The following is a 12,820-nucleotide window of genomic DNA, read 5'->3' on the forward strand; positions in this document are numbered from 1 at the left end:
CAGAAAAAAATGAAGATGGAAGTGAAAGAGACTAATTGAATTCGACCTGAGAACTGTATTTACTAGATCTGACCCGTGTGTGCACCTGACAAAAGAATTAAACTTGTTTGGTTTGTGCATGTGAAGCCCTATAGAAAGTAAATAGGATCATTGTTGTTCAGATATATTAGCATATCGGTCCATTGTCCCATAGGCCTATATGAATCATAACCTGTCAAGTTTCAGGCCATCTTTCATAGGCCTATATGCATCAAAAGCCCTGTCTAGTTCTCAGTCCATCTTTCATAGGCCTACATGAATCAGAAACACAAGATTTCAGCCTCATCTTTCATAGGCCTATATGAATCAGAAACAAGATTTCAGCCTCATCTTTCATAGGCCTATATGAATCAGAAACACTAGATTTCAGCCTCATATTTCATAGGCCTATATGAATCAGAAACACTAGATTTCAGCCTCATATTTCATAGGCCTATATGAATCAGAAACACTAGATTTCAGCCTCATATTTCATAGGCCTATATGAATCAGAAACACTAGATTTCAGCCCCATCTTTCATAGGCCTATATGCATCAGAAGCCCTGTCTAGTTCTCAGTCCATCTTTCATAGGCCTACATGAATCAGAAACACAAGATTTCAGCCCCATCTTTCATAGGCCTATACGAATCAGAAACACAAGATTTCAGCCTCATCTTTCATAGGCCTATATGAATCAGAAACGCAAGATTTCAGCCCATCTTTCATAGGCCTATATGAATCAGAATCACTAGATTTCAGCCTCATCTTTCATAGGCCTATACGAATCAGAAACACAGTAAAGTTTTCAGGTTTTCGAAACTGTTCAGTCGAGGTGCATACTTGAAGAGGGTGTGAGTGCCAGGTCTGCCTCCGCTCTTCACATGCAGTGCCTTCCTCTCCTACTTGGCACATGATTTTCTTAATGATATGTGTAACTTACGTGCAACTTAGTGGGAATATGTACTCTCGGGGTTGGGGATATGGGGTTCAAGGTCGAGAGGAGGAGGAGGAGGAGGAGGAGAAGAAGAAGAAGAAGAAGAAGAAGAAGAAGAAGAAGAAGAAGAAGAAGAAGAAGAAGAAGAAGAAGAAGAAGAAGGAGGAGGAGGAGAGAAAGATGAGGAAGAATAGGAGTAGGAGGGGGAGGAAGAAGAGGGATGGCCAGGGGAGAAAAGGAAGAGGAGAAGGAGGAGGAAAAAGAATCATTCTGTTTGAGTTTTGGTTATGCATTTTTAAGGGAAAGATTATGTTTTGTGTATTCTCTGAGGTAATTATTATTCATGGCCTTCTGCGGTGTGAGATGATGGATGGATGGCGAGCGCTTAATGGTCTGCTCTCCTCCTCCTCCTTCTCCTCCTCTTCTTCTTCCTCTTTTTGCTCTTCCTATTCCTCTTCCTCTTCCTCCTCCTATTCCTCTTTTTGCTCTTCCACTTCCTCTTTCTCCTCTTCCTCTTCCTTTTTTGCTCTTCCTCATCCTTCTCTGCCTCATCCTTCTCTTCCTCTTCCTCCTCCTTCTTTTCTTCCTCCTCATCCTTCTCTTCCTCTTCTTTCTCCCCCTCTTCTTCTTCCACCATCGTCTCCTCCACTTCCTCTTCCTCTTCCTCTATCTTCCGCTTACTTTCACCGCCTCCATCAATTATTCTTTCAGAGCGTTATTGGCTCCTCCCTTCCCCCATCCTCCTTCCCCCACCCGCCCGCTCCCCCCCCCCCTACCCCCCACCGTTCTTCATTTGTCTTTCGCATCATCCATCGGGGATTGGTGACTAATCAGCTGTTAGCGATTGGCTGCGACATATGACTCAGGATTCGGATATGTTGGTGGCTGTGTGTGAGCTCGATCTGTGTGTGGGTGTGTGGTATGAGGAGGGGGGAGCGTGGGAGTGGGGGAGAATATGAGGTTGAATTAGGGAGATGAGGAGGGAGAGGGAGAGAGAAAGAGAGGAGAGAGAGAGAGAGGGAGTGAGATGGAGGGAGAGGGTGAGGGAGATGGAAGGGAGAGGGATAGGGAGAGGAGAGGAAGGGAGATGGAGGAGAGAGGGAGAGGGAAAAGAGAAAGAGAAAGAGAAGAGGAGGGAGAAAAAGAGAAAGAGAAGAGGAGGGAGAAAAAGAGAGAGAGAGAGAAACAGAAACAGAGAGAGGGGAAGGAAGGAAGAGGAAGAGATGAGAGAAAGAGAGAGGGAGGAACGGTGAAGAAGAGAGAAATAAGTTGAAAACGAGTGAAATAAAGAAAGGATTTTCCTCGAAGATATTTTCTCTTCTCAGCGTTAATTTGCATAGCTAATTATTATTTTTTGTTTTTCCTCCAACCTTATCTCTTTTTATCTCTCTCTCGCTTATTCTTTCCACCCGAAGAATTTCCCTTATCAGCATCCTTGACCTTTCTCCGTCCCCCTTCTTCCTCTTCCCCCGCTCCTCCTTCCTCTTTCCACCTCCTTACTCCTCCTCCTTCTCCCCCCTCCTGCTTCTCCTCCTCATCCTCTTCCTACTTCTTCTTTCTCCTCCTTATCCATATCCTTCTCCTCCTCCTACTCTTCCTATTCCTCCTTCTTCTCTTTCTCCTCTTCCTTCTCCTCCTTCCTCCTCCTCCGCCTCGTACTCTTCTTTCTCCACCTTATCCTACTCCTTCTCCTCCTATTCCCCTTTCTCCTTCTATCCCTCCTTCTCCATTTCCTCCCTTCCTCTTTGCCTTCTTCCTTTATCCACATCGCCCTGTCTCTTCCTTTCCACGGCTGTCCTTCCCTTCTTCCTTTTAATGTTTCTCTTTCTTTATCTTCGCCACGCCCCCATAATCGCCCAAGTCCCGCCCATGAACCCAGACGGACTTGTCGGCGATTCCTTCCTCTATCTTCGTCTTTATCTTTATTCATCTTCTTATTCTTCTCTTTTGACTTCGTCTCCTCCCATCTCCCCGTTCGTTGGTTTCTGCATGGCTTGGTTTGTCTGGGTGTGTAGCTGTTTTTTTTTCTCTCTTTCTCCTGGTTTCTTTATATTTCTCTCTCTGTTTCTTTCTTTTTTTCGCTCTCTTTGTTTCTTTCTTTTTTCTATCTCTCTTGTTTTCTTTTTTCTCTCTCTCTTCCCCCTCTCTCTCCTCTCTCTCTCTCTCTCTCTCTCTCTCTCTCTCTCTCTCTCTCTCTCTCTCTCTCTCTCTCTCTCTCTCTCTCTCTCTCTCTCTCTCCCTCCTCCCTCCCTCTCTCTCTCTCTCTCTCTCTCTCTCCCTCCCTCTCTCTCTCTCTCTCTCTCTCTCTCTCTCTCTCTCTCTCTCTCTCTCTCTCTCTCTCTCCCCCTCTCTTTTTCTCCTGTCTCTTCCCCTCCCCTCCCTCTCCCACTCTGCCTCTATTAAAAGAAGAAAAAGAAAGATAAAAAAACAACAACAACAAACAGCAACATGAAACGTACTTGAAGCCCCGCCCTCGCCGTCTCCCCCCCCCCCTCGAGGTCGACCTTATACGACTGGGCGGCCGACAGGATTTCTCTTCTTCCTTCTGTGTCGACCCCGATTCTCTGGCTCTACGCCCCGTTTGCTCTGTCCTTTCTCTCTCTCTTTCTTTCTCTCTCTCTCTCTTTCTTCTTCTTTCTCTTCTTTCTCCTCTTTCTCCTCTTTCTCTCTCTCTCTCTCTCTCTCTCTCTCTCTCTCTCTCTCTCTCTCTCTCTCTCTCTCTCTCTCTCTCTTCTCTCTCTCTCTCTCTCTCTCTCTCTCTCTCTCTCTCTCTCTCTCTCTCTCTCTCTCTCTCTCTCTCTCTCTCTCTCTCTCTCTCTCTCTCTCTCTCTCTCTCTCTCTCTCTCTCTCTTTCTTTCTTCCACTTCCCCTCCTCCTATCGTCCCCTTCCTCTTCTTCTTCCCTGCACCCCCTCCTCTGCATCTCTTCCTGTCATCGTTCTACCCTGTTCCCTTCCCCTCCCCCTCCCCCTTCCCCCTTCCCCCTTCCCCCTCCCCCCTACCACCATGTCACCCTAGTTATGGTGTATTGTGCAAGTTTGATGGATGGGGAAGGGGGGGGGGTGGAGCGGGGGGGGGGGGGACGGGGGGGGATGGATGGATGTGTTTGAGTCCAGTCTGTGTCTGGGAAGGAAAGGAGGGGGAGGGGGTAGAAGGGGGAAGGGTTAGATTTGCTGGAGGTTTATATGTCGGTGAGGGAAGGGGAGGGAGTGGGGGGAGGGTGAGGGGAAGTGGATGGGGGATGGGGAGGAGGAGGGGAAGAAGAGGGAGGGGGATGAGGAGGAAGAGGAGGAGGGGAGGAGGAGGAGGAGGAAGAAGAGGGGGAGGAGGAGGAAGGAAGAAGAGGAGGGAAGGAAAGGGAAAGGAAAGAAGGGGGGGGGGAGGAGGGAAGGGAAGGGAAAGGAAAGGGGAAGTGGATGGGGGGAGGAGGGAAGGGGAGGGGGAGGTAGTGGGTGGTGATGGATATGTAGGATTTTGTTTTCTTTAATTTTCTTTGTGAAGGGGAGTGGGGGGGGGTTAGAAAGGTAGAGGGTATTCGAGGCCTGTTTGTCTACGAAGGGAGTGGGGGAGGGAAGCAGGGGAGGGGGAGGGGGAGGGGGGGTTGTAGGATGGGATTTAGGTAAGGAGAGAATTGTTGTTTTGAGGTCTTTACCTCTTTTGTTTTCCTCTCCGTTTTATTCCCTTTCTTTAATGGTTTATCTCCACCTCCTCCTTGTTCTTATTCGTTTTCTTTTCCTCCTTTTCTTTTCCCTTTCACTCTGTTCTCCTTCTTTGGCTTATTCCTTTCCGTTTTCGTTTTCCCTCTTCCTTCCATCTCCTCCGTTTCCTCCTCTTCCTCCTCGTCCCAATTCTTGTGGTTATTCCTATCTCTCGTTATCAAGCGTTATCTCACTTGCATTGTCATCATCACTGTCTCGAACGCTGTCACCATCCTATCCTACACAACCGCCATCAGACTTCATCACCATCATCGTCGTCATTATCGTCGTCACTATCATCGTCATGAAAATCATCATCATAAACACCGTCATCACTATCACCGTCACCACAATCACCGTCATCACTATCATCATCACAGTCATCGTCACTATCGTCATCACTATCATCTTCATCACAATAATCGCCATCACTATCATCATCACAATCATTGTCATCACTATCATCGTCATCACTAGCATCGTCACTATCGGCATCACTATCAGTGCCATCATCACCTGCACTGTCCTTTCTCCGATCACCATCCTCCGAGTCCCTTTCGTACGCTCGTCACTGTCATATCATCACTTTCACCATCCCTGATAAAAAAAAATGATGACACTATCACTTGGCACTGTCTTTATCCTGGCACCCAAGACAGACACACCCTCATCGTCACCCTTGCCTTTACCCTTAACCCTGCCTTCATCCTCTCCCTCACTCTCTCTCATGCTCTCTCTCTCTCTCTCTCTTTCTTTCTTTCTATCTTTCTTTCTTTCTTTCTCTCTTCTTCTTCTTCTTTCTTCTTCTTTCTTTCTCTTCTTCTCTCTCTCTTCTCTCTTCTCTCTCTCTTCTTCTTCTCTCTCTCTTCTCTTCTTCTCTCTCTCTCTCTCTCTCTCTCTCTCTCTCTCCATCACTCTCTAGCTCTTCCTCACTCTCCCTCGCGCATTTCCTTTCCTTCTCCATTACCCTCACCCTCACCCCTTTTTCCTTCCCTCTTCTCTCCTCACTCTCTCTCCCCCTCACCCCCCCCCCTCACCCTCTCTCTCTCCCTCACCCCTCTCTCTCTCCCTCATCGTTCCCTCTGTCTCCGTGTGGGTTGACCGTCGGGTGGCTGAGATCGGACAAGACGCTCCAACAGCTGTTCTCGGGTTCGTAAGGAGGCAGATGGCGTCTTGACTTGAGAGAGAGAGAGAAGGAGGTGAAGGAGAAAAAAATGATGATGAATGTATTTGTAAAAGAAGAAACCTGGATTATAAGATATACAGTATGAGGGCGAGGGAGAGGGAGAGAGGGAGGGAAGGAGGGAGGGAGGAAGAGAAGGAGAGGAGAGAAAGAGAGAGGAAGAGGAAGGGAGAGAGAGAGAGAGAGAGAGAGAGAGAGAGAGAGAGTGAGAGAGAGAGAGAGAGAGAGAGAGAGAGAGTGAGAGTGAGAGTTGGGAGGGGAGGGAGAGAGAAGAAGAAGAAGAAGAAGAAGAAGAAGGAGAAAAAAAGCATGTGTGTATTTATAAAAGAAGAAACCTGGAATAATATATACACAGATTGATAGTTTTGGACATGGAAGTTGGATGGGTCTTGCGTCATTGTGATTTGTTATTGTTTATTTTCTATGTTTATTGTTGTTATGCTTTTGGTGTTCTTATTTTATTTGTTTATTTATTTATTGTTCTTCTTCGTGTGTACATTTCCTCTGTGACTGTCATAGGCAGTGTATTTTTTATCGGGTTGAGATTGAATATATCATTCGTTTATTCATTATTCAGTTTGTAGGAAGGAAGGAAGGAAAGGGAGAGAGGAGAGGGAGAAGGAGAAAGAGAGAGAGAAAGAGAGAGAGAGAGGGGGGTTTGAGAGAGAGAGAGAAGGAGGAAGGAGAAAAAAGAAGATGAATGTATTTGTAAAAGAAGAAACCTGGATTATAAGATATACAGTATGAGGAAGGGAGGAAGAGAGGAGGAAGGGAGGAAGGGAGGGAGGAGAGAGAGAGGGAGGGAGGGAGGGAGGGAGGGAGGAGGGAGGGAGGGAGGGAGGGAGGGAGGGAGAGAGAGAGAGAGAGAGAGAGAGAGAAAGAGAGAGAGAGAGAGAGAGAGAGAGAGAGAGAGAGACAGAGAGAGAGAGAGAGAGAGAGAGAGAGAGAGAGAGAGAGAGAGAGAGAGAGAGAGTTGGGAGGGGAGGGAGAGAGAAGAAGAAGAAGAAGGAGAAAAAAAAAGCATGTGTGTATTTATAAAAGAATAAACCTGGAATAATATATACACAGATTGATAGTTTTGGACATGGCAGTTGGATGGGTCTTGCGTCATTGTGATTTGTTATTGTTTATAATTCTAAGTTTATTGTTGTTATGCTTTTGGTGTTCTTATTTCATTTGTTTATTTATTTATTGTTCTTCTTCGTGTGTTCATTTCCTCTGTGACTGTCATAGGCAGTGTATTTTTTTATCGGGTTGAGATTGAATATATCATTCGTTTATTCATTATTCAGTTTGTAGGAAGGAAGGAAAGGGAGAGAGGAGAGGGAGAAGGAGAAAGAGAGAGAGAGAGAGAGTGAGAGGGGGAGAGAGGGGAGAGAGAGAGGGGGAGAGAGAGAGAGGGAGAGAGAGAGGGGGAGAGAGAGAGAGAGGGGAGAGAGAGAGAGAGAGAGAGAGAGAGAGAGAGAGAGAGAGAGAGAGAGAGAGAGAGAGAGAGAGAGAGAGAGAGAGAGAGAGAGAGAGAGAGAGAGAGAGAAAAGAAAGAGAGAGAGAGAGAGAGGGAAAGGGAAATGGGAGATAGAAAAAAAAGGAGGGGATCTTAGTGTAAACAAAACACCGCGTTCTTTTCGTGTATGATTCTCAGTCAACCGCGGATTCGTATTAAATCAAATTAACGCCATTCTGTTTTCAGTAGGTGACCGAGAGGACGGAGGTGCGCGCGCGCGTCTGCTTACTTGCTTACTTACTTGCTTGCTTGGGGTTGGGGGGGGGGGGGTGGGGGGGTGAGTCAGGGCAGATGGCGGCGTCTTGATTTATTTAATGTGACTTAATTAAACCGGCGATCGGGAAATGCCACCCGCTTTAAATATTGGATGCAAAAGGCCAGACGGCGAGGGGGGGGGTGGGGGGAAGGGGGATGGGTGGAGGGGTTGGAAGGTCAGCTGCGGTGGTTGGGGGAGGGTGGAGCGGGGGAGGGGGGGGGGAAGGTCAGGGGTTCGTGGTAGATGCAGGGCAGATGAGAAGGGAAGGAGGAGAGGGAGATATGGAGACGGACAGACAGACGGAGATTAACAGACAGACAGACTGACTGACTGACTGACAGACAGACTGACAGACGGAGATTAACAGACAGACAGACTGACTGACTGACGATCAGACAGAGAAAAAGAGTGAGTGAGGGACAGACAGACAGATAGACAGACACAAGGTGACAACGGGCGATCTAGAGCAACGGCCGAGAAAAAGACAGACAGACAGACGGAGACCCGCGAGAGAGCCAGCCAAGCCAGAGGGTCTTCCGCAGACTTAAACAAACAGACACGAGCGAGAAACACGTTACAGAGAACAGACTAACCCCCGCGAAGTGACTTGAAGTTGCAACCTCGAGATATATTGCAATTAGAAGCAGTTAAGTGGCTAGGAGGGGCAGGAGGAGCAGGAGGGAGGGAGGGAGGAGCAGGAGGGAGGGAGGGAGGGAGGGGCAAGGGAGACTGTTGCAAAGGGGTGAAAGTAATCTTGATGAGGTTTGGTCTCAGCTGGCGGTGATTATTTTCATTTTGCATTTTCTGCGAGGGGGCGAGGGGTTGTAAACACAGCCGGAAGTGGAGTGTGCTGACAGATAGATAAGCGAAACACGTAATATTACGTTTTTAGTGATGTTATTGCTAGTGGATGCCTGTTTTTGTTTTTTTGCTATTTTTGTAGTAATTATATCCTCATGTTATTGTTTTAATTTATTTTCTTATTTATTATTATTTTTTTCCTTTTTTTTCAATCAACATGACTCGCACAATACAAAATACTAATTAGTTTTTTCTTTCTTTTTTGCAGGTGAGTTTGGCCGCCTTGTGAGAGCCGGTCGGAATGGGCTGTAAGTAGAGGCGGGAACTTGGGTGTAAAGATAAGGAACGGAGAAAAAGAGGAAGAGAGGGAGAGAGAGAGAGAGAGAGAGAGAGCGAAGACAGAGAGAGGAAGATTGGACAAGGTGATGAAGAGGAAGAGAGATAAGGTGGCCTAATTCTTTGCGAGGAAGGGAGGACGCTCGTAAAATCTCGGGTTTAACCCCTCCGCTCTCTTTCTCTCTTTTTCTCTCTCTCTCTTTCTTTCTTTCTTTTTTTCTGTCTGTCTGTCTGTCTGTCTGTCTGTCTGTCTGTCTCTCTTTCTGTCTGTCTCTCTTTCTGTCTTTCTCTTTCTCTCTCTCTCTCTCTTTCTCTCTCTCTCTCTCTCTCTCTCTCTTTCTCTCTTTCTCTCTCTCTCCCTCTCTCTCTCTCTCTCTCTCTCTCTCTCTCTCTCTCTCTCTCTCTCTCTCTCCCTCTCTCTCTCTCTCTCTCTCTCTCTCTCTCTCTCTCTCTCTCTCTCTCTCTCTCTACTCACTCACTCGTGCTTTATCTCACTCACACGCACAAACACTCAACAAACATACGCGTACTGTACCATTTGCGGTTCTTCTTGTGTACACAAACGCCTCCCGACCACCTTCTTCCCCGCTGACGCCCACACCCCTCTCCCTCTACGCCCGCAACTCCCTCTCCCCCCTCCCCCGCCCCCTTAGCTCACACCCCTTTCCCCTCCCCCTGCCCCACACGTCCGCTACCCCCTCTCCCCCCTCCTCCCGCCCCCACGCCCGCTACCCCCTCTCCCCCTTCCTCCCTGCCCCCTACGCTCACAACCCCCTCTCCCCCCTCCCTCTGCCCACTACGCCCACAACCCCCTCTCCCCTCTCTGCCCCCCATGCCCACACACCCCCTCTCCCCCCTCCCCCTGCCCCCACGTCCGCACCCCTCCCAATGTTTACACCGTTCTGGGCGTCAGGGATCGCCTTTGTCGGGGATCGTTCCGTGGCTTTGAAGACGACGGCGCGTGTTTGCGGACGTGCGGACGAGAGAGGGGGGAGGGGTGCCTGTTCGTATTTTTTTTTTTTTTGTTTTTCGTTTTTTTTTTTCTAATTTTGGACGAACGTTGTGCGTTTCTGCGTTTCTTTTACTCGCGTCGCTCGCCTTCGTCACGTGGTTATTGTTTATTGATACATTTTGTTATGAAACCTCAAGACTCTCGCGTTTAGGTCAAAACGCGCGCATTCCACGATTTCCGCGAAGTGTAAACAGTTTCGACGGGTCGCCTCGTGTCCGTTTTCGTTGACGCGTCGATCCCCCCTTTTTTCCCGCGCGATTTTTGTGTGTCGGCCATCTTGTCTTGCTGGCTGGCGGTGGGAGAGGGTTAAAAAATAGGCGAATCTTGTGTTTACCGCTGAATATCAAAGGCTCGAGACGTGTTTGTGGGAAGTGTTTACCGAACGTGGCCGCCGTCGACGCGAGTCCAATTAATGGAGGCGGGGCTTCTTCTCGCGGGGGAAACTACTAATAAACAGGTTTTTTTAATAGAATGGGGTCGTCTGTAATGTCTGGCTTTGGAGATTAAATGATTATTTTTTTTTTTAATCCGGCTTTTGATTTATGCACCGGAGCGTTTATTTACGAAGAGGTGCGAAAGGAGAGCGGGTAATCGGACAGGTTTTATCATCGCGTATATACAAAATGGCGAGCGACGATTGGTTAGGGATGAACCTCTGACGTCATAGCATCCGGCGAATCACGCGCCGTAGTGTGCATGACGTCATTACTCTTGACCAATCACCGCGGCGGATAGACAACTTTGTCCTTCCTTTCATTATTCAAGCCGTAAACTTCCCTTCAAAAGTACAAATTACAGGTCTTCAGTGCTTTAAAGAGCACCCGAGCGCTACGCAATGCATTTTTTTCGAGACTAATTACTCTTGAAAAATGATCTCCGACGAGGGGAGTTAGGAAGACGGGGAGAGAATAAAAGAATGAATAAAATACAAATAGTTCCGAGACCTCGAGACAAAAAGGATAAAAGGAAAATGGAAGCGAGAATTTTTAGGGGTGTGATTACAAAGGAAGAGGAATGAATATTTATAGAGGAGTCTCGCGTGAGGAAACGCAACTTCTCCCGCTCCTTTCTTGCCCCCCCCCCTCCTCCCCCTCCCCTCCTCCACTCCACGTACTCCTCTCCCCTTCTCCTCCACGTACCCCCCCTCCCCTCCACCCTCCTCCACGTACCCCCTCCTGCCCCTCCACTCCTTCACGTACCCTCCTCCCCTCCACCCACCCACCCCTTCCTTCCTCCACGTACCCCCCACCCCCTCCAATTCCTTCACGTACCCCCTCCTCCCAGCCCCTCCTCCTCCACGTACCCCCTCCCCTCCCACCCGTACCCACTACCTCCCTCCACGTACCCCCTCCCTCCACCCTCTTCTACGTACCCCACCCCTTCCCTCCGCCCTCTTCTACGTACCCCCCTCCGCCCTCCTCCACGTACCCCCCCCCGATCACGAGGGAAACGAAAATGGTGAATAATGCCGACTCGTGAATTAACCCGGTGAAAAATGGCGCTTAATTAGACGTAAATATCACGAGTCGTTTGTCTTATTTATTATTTATTTTTTTCCTTTCTGTATTCCCCCTTTTTTTCCCTCCTCTCGTTATCTTTTTTTTTCGCTCTCTCTTGTGCCTTCTTTTTGTTTTTGTCTTTCTGTTTTTTTTTTTTTCTCTCTCTCTTCCCTTTTTCGTGCTTCACTGTCCGCGCCCCCCCCATGTCGCGTTTTTTTCCTTCTCTCTCTCTTTCTTCTCTTCCCCATCATTTTATTCCTCCTTCTCCTCCCTCTGCCACACCTATATCGCACTGTTTCCTCCCTCCCTCTTTCTCTTACATATCCTTTCTCTTTCTATTCCCTCTACCTCCCTCCCTCACCTCCCTCACTCTCTCTCTCTCTCTCTCTCTCTCTCTCTCTCTCTCTCTCTCTCTCTCTCTCTCTCTCTCTCTCTCTCTCTCTCTCTCTCTCTCTCTCTCTCTCTCCCTCTCCTCTCCCTCCTCCCTCCCTCCCTCCCTGCTTCCCTCTCTCTCTTCCCCCCTTCACTCCATCTCTCCCTCTCTTTCTCTCTCTCTCTCCCTTCCTTCCCTCCTCCCCTCTTTCTTCCCCTCATAATTTTCCCCTCGGAAGACGGAGGAGGTTTCCCCCTCGCTTATCGGCCTCTCCCGCACACGCACACGCACACGCACACGCACACGCACACGCACACGCCCGCACACCTGTAGAACAGCAAGGTAATTGGGCGCAGGTTGTCGTTGATGGCGCCGGGGGAACAGTCCCGTGTGGAGCGTTCTCTTCTTTGCTTGGCGGGGGAGGTGTTGGCTGTGTCCCTTTTTTTCATTTATTTTTTATTTTTCTAAATTAATTTGTTTTATGATTATGATGATTATTATTTTTTTTTTAAGGGGGGGGGCTTGTTTTTCATATCTTTCTCTGGATTTTTTCTTGTATTTTCTCTCTTTCTTTGGATATATATATATATATATATATATATATATATATATATATATATATATATATATATTCTTTATTATTATGCTTTCTTTTTTTATTATGTTGTTGTTTTGTCCCCTGTTTTTTCCTTTCTGAGGGGGGTTGGCTTGTTTTTCATTCCTTCCTTCTAGATTTATTGTATTTTCTTTTCTTTCTTTTTTTTGGATATACAGTATTTTTTATTATTATTATGTTTCTTCTGTATTATTATGTTTTTTCTCTCGTCTCTCTCGAGGAGAGAGGCAAAGAAAGCCCTCTCTCTTCTTCTCTCTCTCTCTCTCTCTCTCTCTCTCTCTCTCTCTCTCTCTCTCTCTCTCTCTCTCTCTCTCTCTCTCTCTCTCTCTCTCTCTCTCTCTCCCTTTCTTTCTCTTTCTCTCTTTCTACTCTTGAACATTTTTTTTCTTTTTTTCTCTTTCTGCTTTATTCCTATGATTTTTTTTCTCTCTCTCTTCCTTCCCTTGTACGTCCGCCACCTGGACCTCCATCGCCTGGGAATCAACGCCAGCCTGGCCGAACAGGGTGATTACTCCCTCGAAATTAATTTACCTTCCCTCCCTTCCTTCCTTCCCCTCCCTTCACCCACTCCTCCCTCCCTGCCCTTCTC

At 47.7% G+C, this 12,820-nt stretch overlaps 1 protein-coding gene across 1 annotated transcript in view; it reads right to left on the reverse strand.

Moving 5' to 3' along the window:
• Positions 1-4,904: 4,904 nt before the first annotated feature.
• LOC138868045 (clumping factor A-like) overlaps positions 4,905-12,820 on the reverse strand; it is a 45,000-nt gene continuing 37,084 nt past the window's right edge. Inside the window, exon 4 of the mRNA XM_070145483.1 lies at positions 4,905-5,205. Within this exon, the coding sequence (XP_070001584.1) occupies positions 4,905-5,205 (301 nt within the window). The remainder of the gene's footprint in view (positions 5,206-12,820) is intronic.

The sequence above is a fragment of the Penaeus vannamei genome, chromosome 34 (genome assembly GCF_042767895.1).
Source record: "Penaeus vannamei isolate JL-2024 chromosome 34, ASM4276789v1, whole genome shotgun sequence".
In the NCBI taxonomy this organism is placed as follows: Eukaryota; Metazoa; Arthropoda; class Malacostraca; order Decapoda; family Penaeidae; genus Penaeus; species Penaeus vannamei.